The following is a 20,736-nucleotide window of genomic DNA, read 5'->3' as shown; positions in this document are numbered from 1 at the left end:
ACAATAACAAAAGACAGCAGACATTCTCCTCTGGCCTTCACATGGAAGTACATGGGCATATGTATCCACATACTCACAAACATGCACCACACACACACACACACACACACACACACACACACACACACACACACACACACAGTCTCAAGGTATTACCCTACTTGATTTCAAGTTATTCTACAGAGTCATAGTAATAAACACAGCATGGTATTGGCCCAAAACAGACATGAAGATCAATGGAACAGACTAAAAGGCCCACATATAAATCCGTTCAGCCACAGCTACCTGATTTTCAACAAAGATGTCAAAAATACTCATTTGAAAAACATAGCCATTTTAACAAACTTTGCTGAAAAAACTAGATATCCACATGTAGAAGAATAAAGCTAGACTCACCTCTCATTTTGAAAAAAATCAACTCTAAATGGATCAAAGAATTTAACAACAAAGAAAAGACCTGAAACTCTGAAAATGCTAGAGGAAAAAAGGAAAGCACTTAGGACTTTCTCAATAAGACTCCAATAGCTCAAGAAATAAGACCAAATAACAAATGGGATCTCAGGAAATTAAAAACTTAGGTATAGCAAAAGGAACTGTTAATCAAGTGAAGAGGCAGCCTGTAAAATGGGAGAAAAATCTTTGTGAGCTACATACCTTATAGAGGATTAATATCTAGATACACAACTGAAATTTTAAAAACTAAACAAGAAAACAATAGCTCAATCAAAACTAGGGTGAGGTGCTGACACATTTCTCTAAAGAGGAAATACAAATGACCAATAAATATTATTTTCAAGTGTTCAATAATCTTTACCATCAGAAAAATACAAATTAAACCTATGAGATTCTACCTTACCCTGTCAGAATGGCTATGAAAACTAGGACAATAAATGCTGGAGAGGGTGTGAGGAAAAAAGAACATTCACTGCTGGTGGGAGTGTAAACTGGTGCAGCCACTGTGGAAGTCAGTGTGAAGGTCTCACAATAAATTAAAAACAGAACTTCCATATAATTAGCTATATTACTCTTGGGCATCTACCTGAAGATCCATCTTACAATATACATGCTTTCTCATCCATTATTCCTGCTCTAGTCACAATAGCAAGGAACTGGATTCAGTCTAGGTGTCCATCATTAGATGAACAGACAATGAAAATGTGGTACATATACACAATAGGTTTTTCCTACCAGAAAGAAAAAAAGAATTATGCACTTTGCAAGAAATTTGACAGAACTGGAAAATATTATTAAGTAAGGTAGCCCAGGCTCAGAAAGACAAAAAAAAAGAAAGAGAAAAAAGAAAAAAAGAAAAAAGAAAAAAAGAAAAAAGAAAAAAAGAGAAAAGAAAAAAATGTGTTCTAATATGTGGAGTTTAGCTTTTAATTTTTTATATAAATGTTTTTATGTGGGGGTGGAAGAGGGTGATGCCAGAAACAAGGGGCCTGTGACAGTGAAAAAAATTACTTTCAGCAGAAAATTACCCTATAATTAAATATACATAAATGTTAGCTAGGCTATATTTAAAACCTAAAATGTCATGATTGATTCAATTAGCATCTGATCATTTATGAGAGATTTTAAATTCCTAATTATATTGTTAGGAATTGCTGTTCAAATTCACTTCTAATCTGTAATGATATTGAAAATGTGATATTCTGTTTCTGCACATTTCTACACATTTAACTATTTCATTGAGTTTCATTTTATTTTTACCTTGATACACTTCATTTTTCATTAGCTCTTATGGTGTAAATTTAAATTTTCTAATAAAAGAATTTGGAAAAATTCAAATGAATGGAAGACTGAATGAATTTTATTTCATAGTAAATATAAACTAAAAGAAAAAAAAATAGACTGAAAAAGTCACTCTTCATAGGCTGATTTCTTATCAACACTGGCTACCTATTTGGTAATTACATATTATAACAAAGCACCAGGAAAACATTTTATATGGAAGAAATGTTGCTAAAACTCCAAAATATACAAAGAACTACAAAAAAACTAAACAAGAAACCAAGCCCCCTTCTACTCATCAATAAATGGGATAGCCAAATGAAACATTTATCAAAAGGTAAAACACAAATGGCAAAAAAAATATGAAGAAATGTTTGGGGCTGGAGAGTTGACTCAGCAGTTAAGAGCACTGACTGTTCTTGCCAAAGACCCAGGGTCAAATCCCAGCATCCACATGGCAGCTAACAACCATCCGTAACTCCAGTTCCAGGGGATCTGACACACTTTTCTGTCCTCTGCAGGTACTGCACAACACAGGTGGACTTACATACATGCAAGTATAACACTCATACACATAAAGTAAAAATAAATAAATTAAAAGAAATGTTTGACCTCATTAACCATCAGAGAAATGCAAATTACAACAATACTGAGAATCTACCTCATCCCAGTCAGAATATCAGTCATTAAGAAAAAAGGGCAAGGGGCTGGAGAGATGTTTCAAGTGGTTAAAGGTACCAGCTGCTCTTGCAGAGGACCCTGGTTCAGCTCCCACATGACAATTCACAACCATCAATAACTTCAGTTCCATGAACTCTGATGCCCTTTTCTGGCCTCCACAGGCACTCCATTCACATGGTAAACTTAAATGCAGGCAAGGTACTCATATACATAAAATAAAAATAAATTATTTTTTAAAAGAAAAAAACAACAAATACTAGTAAAGATGTGGACAAAAGGAAATATATATACTGCTGATGGGAATGTAAACTAGTCCCTGTCACAAAAATCAGTATGACAGTTTCAAAGAAAACAATAAATAAATAAATAAATAAATAAATAAATAAACCTAAACTAAAAGTAGATTTAACATATGACCCACCTATACCACTCCTGGCCATTTACCCCCAAGGAAGCTAAGTTGATTACCACAGAGATACTTGCACATCAATGTTTACTGCAGCACTATTCATAATATCAAGTTATAGAACCAACACAGGTATCAACAACAGGGGAGTGGACAAAGAGAATTTGGTATACAAAAACAGAAGAATATTTTTAGCCATAAAGAACGAGTTAGATCATCTACAAAAAAACAAATGCAATTAGAGATGATCATTTAAGTGAAATAAGCCAGTCTCAGAAAAAAAAAAATGTTTTCTCTCATTTGTGATTCCTATTTTATAATGGCACATAAAATCATGTATGTATATGTGACACAAAGGTAGAAGTCAAACGGTCTAGGGGAACCAAGGGGACTAACAGAAAGAGGAGAAGGAAGGAGGAAAGGGTAAAGGGAGATATGCTTAATGTACAGTGTCATGTATATGAAAATATCTTTATGTAACGCAGTATCATGCACAATGAACACATAAAATGAAAGAAAATTTTTTTGGTCTTTTTGAGGCAGGGTCTCCCTATAGCCCCAGCTGTCCTAGAACTCACTATGTAGACCAGGCTGGCCTTGAACTCATAGAGATCCGCCTGCCTCTGCCTCCCGAGCGCCGGAATTAAAGGCGTGTACCACCAGGCCCAGCAAAATGAAATTTTAAAAATAACAAATTAAAAAGAAAGAAAAAATTCATGCAGCCAGATTTCTCCTTATCAAAGGGTCTTCTGGGTCCTGGGAAGATGGGTCAGTTGGTAAAGTGCTTGCCATGAAACCATGAGGACCAGAGTTCAGAGCTATCATGGAAGACTCCCAAAGCTGACCTCTGGCTTCCACATATATGCACTTAAGTACGTACATACGTACATACGTATACACACACACACACACACACACACACACACACACATCTTCTGAATGGATAGATCTTGTCCACCATATGAATTTTGACAGAAGCATTATAATTTGTTTTGCTACTGGTTATATCAGCTTTGCCTGAAAGAACTGATCTGAAAACTCTCCAATATGAAAGATAATTTTCATTCTGACACAAAAATGGAATAAAGTTAGTTTATTTTCAGTTAATTTTTATGGTATGTGGGAAAGCACAACAGAAAACAGTTTATAGCTAAAGCTAATAAATAACATCACTGAGAGTAACTGGAAAATATTATTAATGAGTTAATACTATTTTTAATTCCAATTTTAGTTAGAAAATAGAAGGAATACATTTGAAATAACTTATTTTACTGTAAAACTCATCCACAACAGACTCAAGATTTTTTGACCATCAGCTATAAAATGGCTGTATATGTTGGTGGTTTTCTACCAGAAATCTGGAAATATTAACTAATGCTTTTCTCTGAATAACCTTATATTACAGAGGGTGCAGAGAAAAGATGTCGAACCGTAATATATATAAAGAATTTATATGTGTATAAAGAACATAAAGGTTTTTTTTAAATGTCTATACAGATTTGAGAATGTATATTATTTTAGTTTCCTTTAAAGACATTTCTTTAGATCTAGTATATGTTCAAGAGTTTTGTACTTTTGTTTATTTTAATAAAAACATCTATGAATGTCTGTGGATTATTTAACTTACAGCATAAAATATTCTATTTTGTATATATACCATTATCATTATCCATTCATCTCATGATAGGCATCTAGGCTGGTTCCATTTCCCTCCTGTAGTAAATAGAGCAGCAGTAAACATGGATGTGCAAATCTCTCTATGGTAGGATATGGAATTCTCTGGGTATGTGCCCAGGAGTAGAATAGCTGAGTTATGTGGTTGTTCTATTTTTAATTTTTTGAGGAACCTCCAAACTGATTTGCATAATGGTTGCACTAATTTGCACTCCTACCAGTAGTGAATAAGGGTTCCTCTTTCCCCAAATTCTCTCCAACATTTGTTGTCAGATTTCTTGATGATAGTCATTCTGACCAGGTTGAGGTAATATCTCAGAGCAGTTTTAATTTGCATTTTTCTAATCACTAGGGATGTTTAAAACTTTTTAAAATAGTTACTCAACTATAAAGAAAAAAGAAATCACAAAATTTTCAGGAAAAGTGATGAATTTAGAAAGTATATTACCCAAACTCAGGAATAAAAAAAAAAAAACGTTTTTTTCATATGCAGATCTTAGCTTATGATGTATATGTGTATAGATATAAACAACTGTAAGTGTGGGAGACAGTATAACATTCAGAAAGGAAAACAAGAAAGAGTAGTATTAGGTAATGGGGAAGAATACAGGCAAAAAGACTCTTGAGTAGTGAAAGATGATATAAAACTGTTTGACTAGTTTCAACTCTGTCATTGTTTTTCTTTTTATAAGGTACCTGATAGTAAAAGTATAAAACCCTAATCAAAATTCCATGGTTGTTCTATGTAGAGACATATGTACTTTGGGATTAGGTAAATGTTTGCTTGAGTAGCTACCTTAATTGAGCTGTAGCATGTTTTTACTTATGAGCTCATTACAATAAAGTAATTTTTATAATAAAAAAAATTGAACCTATCTTGCAACTGAATAAATTTTATAATGTTATTTTTGGTGGGGGGCTGTTGAAACAGCTCCAGCTGGCCTGGAATTTGCTATGTAAACCAGGCTGGCCACCCCATCCCACAGAAATCCACCTGCCTCGGCTTCTTGAGTGCTGGGATCTCTGTGAGTTCAAGGCCAGAAACTATACTATAGTTAAATTCCTTTAGAATTTTCACCATCAGCTAAGTCTCAAAAAGTAAACCAAAAGATCTGACAGAACCATTCTCAGTAGCTACATGGGCACAGGAGGTAGCAGGCAGACAGACCTGCTACCCTTAGTATAATTACAGACGGCCTCAGAGGACACTTTATAACTTCTCCAGATGGGGGGACCAACATGCTAGCAGTTCTGCAAGCAGTACACAGTAAATACACTTATTACAGGGTTCATGAAAGTTGTCACAGAACTTAGCACAGCTTTTATCAAAAGTTCAGTGATAACAACATCATGTTTAAAATTATATCAACTTATCTCTTAATCAGTTGAACTATTAAAATTATATGCTAAGTATTTAATAATATAATTATAGGAGTCTTTTCTTTTACCAGAGGAGCCCAGTAGGTGTAGAGGTAGCCTATTTTCAATGCTGGTACAAATTGTAAGCAGGATACTACCAGAAAATAGAGATTCAAGAAAAACTTGAATTGTTCATACAAAACCTAAAAAGAAAAGAAGAAATTAGCACAACAATCTCTTCAAGAAAGTTTTGTTAATTCCTCAATTAACTAAACTCAGCATAATATGTAACCATATTTCCTTCAAAGAGTAAGAATATACTGATTTACAGTAAATTAATCAATTTTTTTACATGGCTTTCCAAAGTTATCCTAAGGTTATGCCCAAATTATATTTAAGATGCAATGAACAAAAAGACAATTAGGATGTCCAACTATATTAAAATATACTTCCCTAAGAGTTTTCATTTCTTCATGCATGAAATTTTTATCTTTCCATGCTCACCTAAAGTATTCACATGCATATAAAAGCACAAGAAGGAGCCTTCTCCTTTCAGCACGCCAATGAGCATGAACTTGGGAACTTGGGACAGAAAACGCCTATCAACTTCAGATTTATGAAATGGTAAAATAGATATCATATGTAATACAATTCAGTATGCTTTTTAACATGGACATTGACCTTTACAAATATTGAGTGAAAGAGCCAATGGGCATAAGCATGACTGTGTGTTAGGTGCCTGATGTGGCTCCCTCAAAATAAAAAAAAAGGTTCAAATGAAAATATGTAAATAAAAGCCAGTTTTCAGAAAGACAGCAATCTAAATAATACATAATAAATTTTATCGTTTAATATAATTTTAGGTTTGCCAATATTGAAAGTTTTTGCATTTGTGTTTTAATTAAAATAGAGTCATCTGGGGCTGAAGATACAGCTCAGTAGTAGAGGAGTTGACCCATATGCACGAAACCCTAGGCTCAATTCTCAGTATCACAAAAAAAAAAGAAATTAGAGTTACCTTTAAGAAATAATAATTGAAGTAACACAATCTATTTTAAAGCAGACTAGAACCTTGTATATCAAAATCTCAGCAGTCATTCCTTATGCAGAGCAATTTCAACAAGAGCAGAATGACAGGTTAAATGTAGTCTGCTACCTTAAAGAGCCTAGAACCAGTTTATCTATATTAAAGTTATCTGCATCATCATACAATTCTGTGTGTGTCTAAAGCCAGTTACACTAGCAATACATTTATATCCATAATCATGTTCAACTGCTATCTAAAAATGTTTTGAATTATTTCATTGAAAGAAAGCTCTTTTTCCTCAGCGATTTCTTTAAAATCTCAGCACAAATTATATCAATTAGCAATTCAGAAATCGCCATTTTTGCTAAAAATGGCATAGAATTCCTACTGTGTAATTACTAAATGTTTCTAAAATACTACATTTTAGATGAAAAGACTAATTTCAGGGACATGCTAAAAAGAAAAGGCATGTACATAAAAACCAACCACCGTACAGATCCACCAACAGGTATTCTCAGGATGCAGCCAATCTGGGACAGCTGTGTGAGTTCACGCTGGTCAATGTTAAGCTGCACTACTGGCTTTAACAATGACCAATACTTCATAGCGTACTGAATGAACTTGGTGACCTTCAGGAAAATGTACTTTCAGTTATTTGATCTGTATTTAATAATTTACACCTAAAGAGAAAACAGTGGCTTTGTTCAATAAGATGAGAATACTGACTAAAAGACAATTTATATTTTATTATACTGATAAACAGCCAATCTTTTGATTATGGGGCCATTAATTTTGTGTTTTAATAAAGAAGCACATTAGATATTATTTAAATCCAAATATATTAGAGCAATTTTCATTCCATATAATCATGAGCTTTTCTTATAGAAGAGACGAAGAATCAATAGTTAAACTTTGCCAAATATTTTGACATAGAAATATAAGATACATGATTGGATTTTTCCCCACAGATCAACCATGTTGATCTAACTTCTAAGAAACAATGATTAGAAGGAAAATAAATTCCCATAAATTACAAAAAGAAATATAATCAGTACCAACTACCTTTGCATTCCAAGATACATAAACAACTCTAAATTCATATAAGCACAGTTTCACAAATTTAATCTAGAAATACTAACAAGAAAAAAGAAATAAAATATTTAAACTTCAATATTTAAAGTGAACATAATACCCAATCAAAGATAACTGATGATTTAATGATGTAACAAAGCCCGAGATTGAGAGCATAAAGTACAAATGACATCTATAAATAAGAAATATTTTGCTACTGGAAATAAATTGTGTTATTTTCTTTGTGAAATTCCTTGGCAGGCTTTAAACATTACATTCTACTTTTCCCTCCAAACAAATTTTCAGTGCCCTAAAAACTATGACTTATTTCTTGATCATTTCATTTACCTTCTAGTATTTTTACACTTTTACATTGCTACACTAATATAAATGTTTATCCAGAACTGAAAGCAATAATCAAACTGTGTACTTTCTTAGGTTGAAAGAGCCAAGAAAATGCAAAGGAAGTCTTGAGCAATCATTTGAAACACAAAAGTATGAAACTGGAACATACTGGCTTAGACATTGACATCACCAAGCCACACGTCTCCACAGGTATCTCCAAGAGACAAAGAAAGCTGGCAAGCTCTGACATAAAATAGGTGCTGAAGAATGCAATCTTACCCCAGGTATAAAGGTGAATACATTGTATTTTTGATTTTTTATAGAATTCCTGGGATGTTTTTCTTCACATTTCTCTGGACAGCCAAGCCATACTGTACGTGCTTTCAGTTCTTTCTTTCTCTGGCAAACATTTATCAGCCAATCACAGCAACTGCACGAAACAAAAGATATACAATGTATATGCTTTTTTTGTTAAGGTTTAAACTAATTCACAATCCTGAGAACTAATGCTATTTGTATTCACTAGACACTACTAGTCTACTATTGCTAATCTATGGAGTTTTTTTCTTAACATAGATTATGGAAATTTTAATGTAACAATAAAATACTCAGAGTCTATATAAATGTGCAGTAGCTTCTAGAACCCTAGAGGAAATACTGTCCTTGCTGAGATATGCTTATTGGCAAAATAAAGCCATTAATATTCTGGAACAGTCAATGCCTTAAATGTTGATAAAAAGTATTGGCTAACTATGTGTTACTAGTAATGCTCAACATAGTGCTCAGTGATTTGATGATAAATGTCCTCAGATACCAATTAATCTACAATGTGTCTCTCCCCCATCTCTGAAATAATCATTTTCCTACTCTTAAAAAATGACTTTTCCAATGCAATTGACATTGTTTGTACATGTGTCTCTAATCTCTATATATCTGATTATTACTAGTGACAGTCGGTTACTTTCTGAGCTCCTTGGCATCTGAAGCCATTTTGACCAATGGGGAACACTCATTGACAGAGTGGCCATGCAAGATCCAAACACCAAGCTTTCCAGGGGCTTTGGGTTTGTCATGTATGCCACCATGGAGGAGGTAGATGCAGCTATAAATGCAAGGCCACACAAAGTGGATGGAAGAGTTGTGGAACCAAAGAGGGAGCATCATGAGGAGAGTCTCAAAGACCAAGTGCCCACTTAACTGTGAAAAAGATCTTTGTCGGTGGAATTAAAGAAGACACTGAAGAACATCACCTACGAGATTATTTTGAACAGTACGGGAAAACTGAAGTGATTGAAATCATGACTGACGGGGCAGGGGAAAAAAGCGGGGCTTTGCTTCTGTCACCTTTGATGACCATGATTCTGCGGATAAGATTGTCATTCAGAAATATCAGACTGTGAATGGTCACAATTGTGAAGTAAGAAAACGGCCGGCGGCCGGGCGTGGTGGTGCACATCTTTAATCCCAGCACTCGGGAGGCAGAGGCAGGCAGATCTCTGTATAATGAGTTCCAGGACAGATGGGGCTACAGGGAGACCCTGTCTCAAAAAGACCAAAAAACAAAAAACAAACCCCAAAAATGACTTTTCGGACATCCCTTTCTCCTTCTAGCCCTGGGCACAAGCTGGCTTCTTTTCTTGGCACCCCAGACCTCTGGACTACCCTCTTGGCCCAGATCCCCCCCACTGCTTCCTGGTCCTTTGTACCCAGACCAACCCAATTCTTCAGTCTACTTCCCTAGAGACCTCGCATCCTGCCTCCACCACCAACATTGCCTTTGTATACCTGGTATATCTAAGTATTATAGGCATACAAGAAGGAGAAGAAACTCAAACCAATGGCACTGAACAGATCTTCAATAGGATTATAGAAGAAAACTTCCCTACATTAAGGAATAATAAACCTATAGAGATTCAAGAAGCACAGAGAACACCATTAAGACATGATCAGAGCAGAAAGTCCCATGACATATCATAGTAAAAACATTGAACGAATAGAACAAAGAGAGGGTACTGAAAACTGCTAGAGAAAAACAAGTTACATACAAAGGAACCCATCAGAATTATAGTTGCTTTTTCAATGCAAACTATGAAAGCCAGAAGAGCATGGAACAAAGTATTCCCAGTTCTAAACAACCATGGATGCCAACCCAAAATACTTTATCCAGCAAAACTATCTATCAAGGTCGAAGGGGAAGAGAAAATTTTCCATGACACAAATAGGCTGAAAGAATTCTTCCAAACCAGCCCTAGAGAGACTACTTGAAGCAGTACAAAGGATAGAAGAAAGAAAAGAGTATGCCCAAGAGGTTACAGAAAGAAAATAAAGGTATAACAACAGAAACACAAAATAGGGCCACAAACACAAAAATTAAAATGACAGTATACAATACACACCTTTCAAAAATAACACTAAATATCAATGGGCTCAACTCCCCTGTCAAAAGACACAGGCTGGTACAATGGATCAAGAAAGAAAATCCATCTTTTTTGTTGCCTTCAAGAAACTCATCTCACCTTCAAGGATAGATACCATCTTAGGGTGAAAGGATGGAAAAAATATTCCAAGCAAATGGCTCTAAGAAGCAAGCAAGTGTTGCAATTTTAATATCTGACAAACAGACTTCAATTTAAAACTCATCAGAAGAGATAAGGAGGGTTACTTCATTCTAATCAAAGGAACAGTTGACCAAGAAGATATTACAATCATGAATATCAAACTCTGGAGAACCCAATTTCATAAAATCAGCAGTCCAGGACTATGAAACACACATTGACACCAACTCAGTGATAGTGGGTGACTTTAATACACCACTGTCTTCAATAGACAGGTCAATTGGACAAAGAATAGAGAGACGTCTGAATTAAATGACATACTACATGAAATGGAGCTAACATATATAGACTATTCCACCCAATCACCAAAGAAGATACTTTCTACTCAGCAGCTCATGCAAGTTATTCTAAAATTGACCACATTCTGGCAAACAAAATAAATCTCAACAAATGCAAAGATACTGAAATATTTCCATGCCTTCTATCAGACCACAGTGCAATAAAGCTTATAATCAACAGCAAAGAAGCCCTAGTAAATACACAAACTCATGGAGATTAAACAACGTACTCCTGAATCATGACTAGGTCAAGGAAAAAAATTAAGAAAGAAATAAAAGTATTCCTGGGACAAAATGAGAACATAATACAAAAAATCTCTGGGACACTCTAAAAGCAGTAATAAGAGGGAAGCTTATAGTTCTTAGTGCCTACATTAAAAAATCAAAAAGAGCACATGTAAATGATTTAACAGTACAACCCAAGACTCTGGAAAGACAAGAACAAACCAACCCCAAACCCGGTAGACAAGAAGAAATAACAAAACTCGGAGCAGAAAGTAATGATATAGAAACAAAGACAACAATAGAAAAAAAAAAATCAATGAATCTAAGAACTGGTTCTTTGAAAGGTTAAACAAAATAGACAGACCCTTAGCCCAGTTAACCACATGAAAGAAAGAAAGCAAATCCAAATCAACAAAATCAGAGACAAAAGGGGAAACATCACAACAGACACAAAAAAAAAAAAAAAAAATCCAAAACACTGTAAGGGAATACTTTAAAGATCTATACTCAATTAAATTTGAAAACCTAGAAGAAATAGATGAAGTTCTAAAATCATGGCCACCACCAAAGTTAAACCAAGAGGAGATCAACAGCTGAAACAGACCCATAATAAATAAGGAAATTGAAACAGTAATACAAAACCTCCTGACTAAAAAGGCCCAGGCCCAGATGGTTTCACAGCAGAATTCTACCAGACAGTCAAAGAAAATCTATAACCAATACTGCTTAAATTATTCAAAAAGATAGAAACAGAGGGAGAACTCCCAAACTTCTTTTATGAAGCCAGTATCACTCTAATAACAAAACCAGGTAAAGATACAACAAAAAAAGAAAACTATAGACCTATATCCTTAATGAACATAGATGCAAAGATACTCAATAGAATACTTGCAAACCGCATACAGATACACATCAAAAAGATCATCCACCACGATCAAGTCAGCTTTATTCCAGAGATGCAGGGATGGTTCAACATATGTAAGTCAATGAATGTAATAGAACATATAAATGGAATTAAAGACAAAAATGTCATGGTCTTCTCAATAGATGCAGAAAAGGCATTTGACAAAATCCAGCATGCATTCATGTTAAAAGTTCTAGAAGGAATTAGTCTGGAAGGAACATAACGCAACATAATTAAAGCTATATACTATAAACCCATAGCCAACACCATCCTAAATGGAGAAAAACTGGAAACATTCCCATTAAAATCAGGAACCAGACAGGGCGGTCCAGTATCTCCACTCCTTTTCAATATAGTGCTTGAAACTCTTGCAAGAGCAGTAAGACAAGAGAAGGAAATTAAAGGAGTAATGATTGGAAAAGAAGAGGTCAAATTACCCCTATTTGCAGATGATACATTATATATAAGAGATCCCAAAAATTCCATTAGAAAACTGTTATGATTGACTGATACTTTCAGTAAAGTGGAAAGATACAAAATCAACTTACAAAAATCAATAGCCTTTCTATATACCAATAACAATCAATCAGAAAAGGTACTTGAGGAAACTCTCCCATTCTCAATAGCCTTAAAAGAAATAAAATACTTAAGAATAAACCTAACCAAAGACATTAAAGAATCTCTACAATGAAAATTTCAAAACTCTAAAGAGAGAGAGAGAAAGAGGAAGACACTAGGAGATGGAAAGACCTACATGCTCCTGGATTGGTAGAATGAATATTGTGAAAATGACCATCTTACCAAAAACAATTTATACATTCAATGCAATCCCAATCAAAATACCCATGACATTCTTCACAGAGCTTGACAAAATCATCCTAAAATTCATATGGAATCACAAAAGACCCCGGATAGCCAAAACAATCTTAAGCAAAAAGTACAATGCTGGGAGATCACCATACCAGATCTCAGATTATATTACAGAGCTATTATCATAAAAATAGCATGGTACTGGCAAAAAATAGACATGTAGATCAATGGAACACAATAGAAGACCCAAACATGAGTTCATATAATTTCAGCCACCTGATATTTGACAAAGGTGTTAAGAACACACAATGGAGGAAAGATAACATCTTCAACAAATAATGCTGGCAAAACTGGATCTCCACCTACAGAAAAATGAAACTTGATCCTTATATTTCACCCTGCACAAAAGTCAACTCCAAATGGATCAAAGACAGCAATATAAAACCTGAAACTCAGAAACTGCTAGAAGAAAACATAGGCAGCACCCTCCAAGATATAGGCATAGGAAAAGGCTTTCTAAATCAGATACCAGCTGCTCAGGTGCTAAGGTCAACAATAAGCAAGTGGGACCTCATCATATTACAAAGTTCCTGTACACCAAAAGAAACAACTAAGGAAGGGAAGTGGAAACCCACTGAGTGGAAGAAAAATCTTCACCAGTTCACATCCAACAGAGGGTTAATATCCACAATATACAAAGAACTCAAAAAAGAAAGAAGAAAATAAACGACCCAATAAAAAGATGGGTGATAGACCTAAACAGTTTTCTCAAACAAAGAAATAAAAATGGCTAAGAAGCATAAGAAGTGCTCAACATCATTAGTAATTAGAGAAATGCAGATAAAAACCACTTTAAGATTCTATCTTACCCCAGTCAGATTGGCCAAAGTCAAGAGAACAAAAGACTGCAAATGCTGGAGAGGATGTGGAGAAAGAGGAATGCTCATTCACTGCTGGTAGGAATGTAAACTCGTGTAGCCACTATGGAAAGCAGTGTGGAGAGCCCTCTAAAAACTAAAAAAACCTACCATATGATCCACTGATACCACTCCTTGCCATATACCCAAAGAGCTCATCATACTGTAGAGATACCTGTGCATACATGTTTGTTGCTGCTCTCTTCACAGTAGCTAAGAAATGGAAACAACCTAAATGTCCCTCAACTGGTGAATGGTTAATAAAAATGTGGTACAGCTACTCAATGGATTCTACTCAGCAGTAAGAAAAGATGAAGCTTGAAGGAAAATGGATGGAGCTAGAGAATGTTATACTAAGTGAAGTAACACAAACGCAAAAAAACAAGCGACATATGTTCTCCCTCATTTGTGGACTGTAGTACCAATCCCTTATATGTGACTATATAAATTCTGATGTAACACCAGGAGCCAGGTAAAGGCAAAGGATACATGGAGGTAAAGGACAAGAAACAACCTGAAAGGGGGATAGTATGTAACAGATGGTACCTGAGGGAGGGAGGTGGACAAAGTGGGAGTAATAGCAGGGAGGAGAGGAGGGAAGGACATGCAAGGGACCATGGTATCAGGGAGGGAGGAAAGTCAGGAGAGGAAAGATGGCAGAAGCTGGGAGGTACTGGGGGAAGGGGAAAGATAATGGGGGCATTGTGACTAGAAAGGAAGGGAGAAAGGAAGCCAGATAGGAGAAAAACGAGTGGAGATGAGTGAATCTGGGGGGGAGAAGGGAGTAGGAAACCTAGAGGGAAAGGTGATGCCCTGGAAACCCTATGAGAAATGCACATAGAGTTTCTGAACATTAATGCATATGTATACCTAGAAGCTGCTTGGCAGGGAATGCAGTGCCAATAGAAGAGACCTCCCTTAGAGTGACAAACATGCCATACAGCACTCATCAAAGAAGCTTCTTTTTGCAACAGATGGAGGATACAGCAGAGTTGCACATCTGGTCAGGGACAGAGAACGTATGCCTGGGAGATGCCCAGTACTAGGTGACACATCTGCAGTCGAATCTCTACTACTAAGGCTCATGGACCTTATGGGTCAGAATAAGGGGTAGAGAGAGGGCTAATGCACCCCTCAACTCTCACCAGTGATGCTTCCATGTACATCATAGTGCAATGCACACAGAAGACCACAACTGGCCAAGTTTCGGAGAGTAAGAGACTGTAGAGTGTAGGATGGGACTCCTATATGGAACCTCACCCACCCATGGCTCAGGGACCATTGTGGAAGAGGAGGCAGAAAGATTGTAAGAGCCAGGACTGGTTCATGAACACAGGGAGGTAGAAGCCCCCCAAGGCACCGGAGGCTTGCTCATGTGAGCCTGTGGCAGCAGCGGCATCAAGCATAAGACTCATGTCAGCTCAATTAAACAAGGTCTCACAGGAGAGGTGAGAAATAGGTGGTGGGCCAGCACTAGATTGAGAATTATTTGAGACTGATTGCTCCTGGGTGAGGGAGAGTATGACTTACGTACGACAACTGGATGTGCTAATTAGACTCCAGTGGACACATTTACACTGAAGGACATTTGGGTACAAACACCTGAATGAATAGGACTCAGCATGTATGGCAGCATGCATAGGGTTTGGTAGGCAGATAGGGAGAGGCATGGATGGGGGAGGGGGGTCTGGATTTGAGTGGGAAATGTATGAAATTTAAAAAGCTCAATTAAAAAGTTGACTTTTCCAGTAGCATTAACTGAAGACTTATGATTTTATTCAGTATTATCAAAGAATACCAATACTTATTGTGACATTTTGGTGACTATAAAGCTTGGTTGTACTTCCTTATAGCTACCTGTATCCAAGCAGTATGTGTTTTAATTCTAAAGTTACCCTGTTCCAACAGAGTAAGGATTCTAAGAGCATAAACTGTTCCCTTCCTGCCCATTTCAAGCATAGGAGGGAAGAATATAAAATTTCCAGTGGAGTAGCTTTCCTTAAAATACCCCAGAAAGGATGAAAAGATATCCAATTCATCTCTATTAAACACAAAACAATCATAAATTTAAGTTTCTATATTGAAATTGTGTATTAATTAAAATTTCCAAAATGTAGCTAAAGACTGAATCACTGGAGTGGGCATCCTATATCTAAAGGTATTCGAAGCTAGTATCACAAGCCTGCTGTGTAAGTGAGAAATCTTTACCTCCACTTTTGTGAAAAAGTAAGCTTAAAAGTTAAAGATAAATTTTGTATGAAAATGGCAGTATGGAAGGCATAATCATACAATGTGGTTGACATATGGATGTTGAAGAATTGATGTTATCTCCTTGCTGGTGCTATCTCTTTGCTCTAATCAAACCAATTCCAGTCTTTAAAATTCACGTTACAGGGGCTGGAGAGATGGCTCAGCAGTTAAAAACACTGAATGTTCTTGCAGAAGACCTGGGTTCAGATCCCAGTACCCACATGGCAGCTAACAGCTGTCCGTAACTCCAGTTCTAGGGGATCCAACGCCCTCCCCTGACCTCCGCAGGCATTGCACGACACAGGTGCACTTCCATACATGTGAACTAAAATACGTGCATACACATAAAAATAATAAAATTTTTTTAAAAATTCACTTTACAAATATTAAAAACTTACATGCATTATTTTATCAATGCCCCAGGGAAACATCTCATTACGGACAGAGTATGTGTGTGTATGTGTGTGAACTGAAATTGGTAGCACTGCTATTGAAAATGCATTTGATTTTCGGCTTTGCTCAGATCTTCACTCTGGCAGGGCAGAGGCTTGCTCTTTGGAAGCCTGGACCCTGACTCTTACACTGTGGGCACACACTGTTCTACAGAGCTGCCCGGAGAGCTTCCTCCAACAAGGCTTGTGATGTGATGCCAAAGAACAGTCAGTTCCACCCCCACTCACTGCCCCCAGCTTTAAACAGAGCAGAGACCAAACTCTGCCAGAACGGAAATCTCTCAATACTATCCATCATTTTTTGTTGAGGGTGTATGGGGTCGCAGGGACTCGGAACGCCAGCTGCTGGGTGTGGCGCCGGTCTCCTGCGTGCCACTGGGGTGCGGCGGGTGGCGCACCGCGTTGCTGTGGGTCTCTGCTACCGGGGCTGGCGGCTCTGGAGGGCCGCTGTCAGCCACCCGGGTGGGTTCCTTCCCAAACTACCAAGCACTCCCTCGAGGTTTGAAATCTGACGGCTGCCGGATCTCGTGGGAAGTGCGGAGACGGCGAAAGGAGGGTCTCCATGAGTCCTGGTTTATGAAGAGACAGCCCTCTCGGGAGAGACTGGAATGTAGGCAGTAAGACACAGAACTCAGCTCAGTACCACTCCTTTATTCAGTGACTCAGCTCAGCTCCAAGTCTTAGTGATTCAGCTCCAATTAAAGGACATTTATACTGTGGGGGCAGTGGCAAAAGCCTTAGTGGATAGGTGCTTTCAGGATGCCCCATTTACATGTGGTGGTGGGCTTCTGCCAGGCTGCCAGGCATTGCCTGATTATCACACAGGAAAACCTGGCAGTTTCAGAGCCAGAGGCCATGTTTCTGTGGCGGCTACTTCAAAGATGAGTCAGGAAGAGAGTAGGAGGCCCCCTGCTGAAAAGAGGAGTCTTTCCATCAGGCGCAGAGCTCCTTAGAGCTATCCGAACATGGAAGACTGTGACCCTCACAGCAGGATTCCCCAACAGGGGTGGGGGTGATGGAACATGTATATGTGGAGGCCAGAACTTTGGGTGTCATTCCTCAGGAGCCATCCATCTTGCCCACCTTTTGAGGGACAGACTGTCAATGGCCTGGAACTTACCAAGTACATTAGACCAGCTGTCCAGCAAGCCCCAGGGTTCAGCTTGCCTCTGCCTCCTAAGCACTAAAATTACAAGTGCACACCGCCATGCCCAGATTTTTTTCAATGTGAGATTTGGGTCCTTGTGGTTCCATGACTATCAATTTACCAACCAACCCATCTCCCCAGCCCCAGCACCACTTTTTAAACAGCAAAGTCAAACATTTCTACATTGAAGGTATCGTATGCTGAGTCTCCAACAGTTATAAATCAGGATATTATTAAAGTAATGTTAGGCAATCAATATAAGCATTTCCACCATTACTATTTTTAGTGGGAGAGAGAGATGGGTCAAGTGGGTTTCAATAAAATTTTGACATGATCTTGTTTATGCTTGAATGAAGGAAAAAAAACCAAAGCTTCAAATTTCTCCTCTTGTTTTTATTTTAACTACACAGTCCCCAAAGCTCTCACAAGGGCTCCTTTCTCTACTGCCTACTCCACCTTATTATCTCCAAAAGATTACAACTGCTCAATGGGCTTCCCTGTGGCTTCACTGTCATAGTGAAGTTCCACTAAGGACTCCTTCCCTAGATCCTTCCAACAACAGAGCTACACTGTCATCTTCCACCTGATTACAACATGGAGTCCTTGTGTTATGAAAATCCTACTGCTACGTTATAGAAGCTATCTGGGATTCCTTCTCAAATTTTACAGTAATCATCATCTCAGACATCTGCTGCTGTACCTGTACTATACAGATGCCAAATTTCCATATTTTATACAAGAAATCTAGAAGCCAGAGAGGCAAATGTCTTTTCTAAGACAAAACAACCAATAAAGGACAGAACTGAAAGCAGAGCCTAGATCTCAAGCCTCACATCAATACAATGCCCATTCGATGTATGAACACAAGTCTCAATTCAGCACTTACCTTGTTTGTAGACTGACTTTCCTTAGCCTCATACAAGGTACAGCAATCAATCAATAGATGTTAAAAACAAATAAACAATTAATTAGAAGTAAACAAAACTCCATAGGAAAAACATAGACTGCACAGTCATGTTTTACGAGACCACTACCAACAAGTGGCCTAGAGAAAGTGCCTTAATTTTTATTTCTTCTTCTGTGAAGTATTGACATACCATGAACCCCCAGCACAATACCTTCCAGAGTCAACCTCCAAAAGTTCCACCATTACCCTACTGCCTCTTAGCATCCTATTACAGTATCATTGTTCTTGAACATTAACTCTGGAATAGGAAGACTACATATTTACACTATCCACTACAGAACCCAGTAGCCTCAGATGGCCATTTTAATCAAAATTGAAAACCCTTATCTTAGCCACACTTCAAAGATTCAAATACCAACTTGACTAGTAGTTTCCAGGGGCATCAGAAATCTAGGAGTTCCCACTATAACATTGGGTCCTACTGAACACTGCCAGTACAGACAAACCAACTATGGGTCAGGTACCACAAGTGAATACAGCCCTTTATATACACATTCTTTTCAGCATTCTAAATTGAGTAATCTTTCCTCAGGAATGCATTCAGATACAAAATTTTATACTGTAATACATAATTACCTAATCTGATATATAAATATACAAAATCAGATATATCTAAGATAAAACAGAGAAATACATAAAGTTAAACATTTGAAAATTACACTATAAATTTATTAAATGTGTTATTACTAATTACATCATTGTGTACAGAGAGAATCAAGAAGTGGTTAGAGAGTCACTATCAAGTCACATCCTACTGCATAAAACAGAACAAGCATACTCACAACAGGCTAAAGGTTTGGGAAAGCCTGAGACTGCCTCAGAAATGCCACTGAATCATGTGGACCATAAATATAAGAAGAATAATGAGTGATTTCAATATTCAGAAAAAAGGCATATGCCTCAAAATTATTATTATTTTTTAATACTCAACAGCTGGGTATGGTGAATCATACTTGTAATCCTAACACTTGGGTGGGTGGCTAAGGCCCTAAGACTGGCACAAGGTAGAGGCCAGACTGTGCTACATTATCCAGCCCAGCTTCAATTACAGAGTGATACCTGACCCCACCACCAAAAAAAGGTATGTGTGAGCCTTAGTGACTTAGATAACTAAGAAGAAAAATAAAATTATGGAGAATTTGTAAGGGCAATGTAATGTAAGCAAAACTTATCAGAAAATACTGAAAAAAATTAGATAAACAACCAAAGAGAAGCTTCTAGAAGAAAGTAACTGAGAATTCACTTTAAAACATGCCTATGTATGTTAAATGCTTTCTAAATTAATTACATAGAAAAACATTTCCCAGCTTATACATACATTGCTTTACACTGTCAAGTCCAATAATAAGTAAGTCTAATGCACATATTCCACCTTTCCTTAAAGCATTTTAAGATCAGCCTTATAATCAAAGTAGTGCTCTAGCATTGAACATTTTTACATATCAGGATACTTTCTTCTAAAATTTTAATCATAGTTAAATAATTTCCAAAATAAAGACAGTCTCCTTCCTTTACCCCATACCATTAGACAATTATTATATCTAACAACAGGTATTTCTGCCATTTTACAAGATGAGCATTTTCCCATGCTTCTGCACCCCAAATGTTTTACAGATTAATTGAAAGTGCAGAGGCCATTTAGAACCAAAAATAATCCCTGTATCTGATATCCCCCTTTTCCTCCCTTCATATGTAAATGTCATTCATTCCTGGCTCCACTTTTCAGGGACAAAGTGATTTTTGATAACATGTGAAATGCAAATCTCCTGAGAAAGACTATCAGCCCAGATCAGGGAACTACAAATCAATGTGCCCCACGACTGTAGTCACTCACAGGAAAGAAATTCAAAGTTAAAAAAAAATAAAAAAAAAAA

At 36.9% G+C, this 20,736-nt stretch overlaps 1 protein-coding gene across 6 annotated transcripts in view; it reads right to left on the bottom strand.

Annotated features, from left to right (window-relative positions):
- Atp9b (ATPase phospholipid transporting 9B (putative)) overlaps positions 1-20,736 on the bottom strand; it is a 318,516-nt gene that overhangs the window by 276,933 nt on the left and 20,847 nt on the right. For all 6 annotated transcript variants that reach the window (XM_017802611.1, XM_017802610.2, XM_017802609.2 and 3 more), the window contains 2 exons: positions 8,577-8,727; positions 5,944-6,057 (listed from right to left, as the gene is read on the bottom strand). In XM_017802611.1, coding sequence (XP_017658100.1) covers positions 5,944-6,057; positions 8,577-8,727 — 265 coding nt within the window. The remainder of the gene's footprint in view (positions 1-5,943; positions 6,058-8,576; positions 8,728-20,736) is intronic.

Source organism: Nannospalax galili, unplaced genomic scaffold (assembly GCF_000622305.1).
Source record: "Nannospalax galili isolate Female #2095 unplaced genomic scaffold, S.galili_v1.0 scaffold243, whole genome shotgun sequence".
Taxonomy (NCBI): domain Eukaryota; kingdom Metazoa; phylum Chordata; class Mammalia; order Rodentia; family Spalacidae; genus Nannospalax; species Nannospalax galili.
This window is presented reverse-complemented; position numbering and strand designations above follow the sequence as displayed.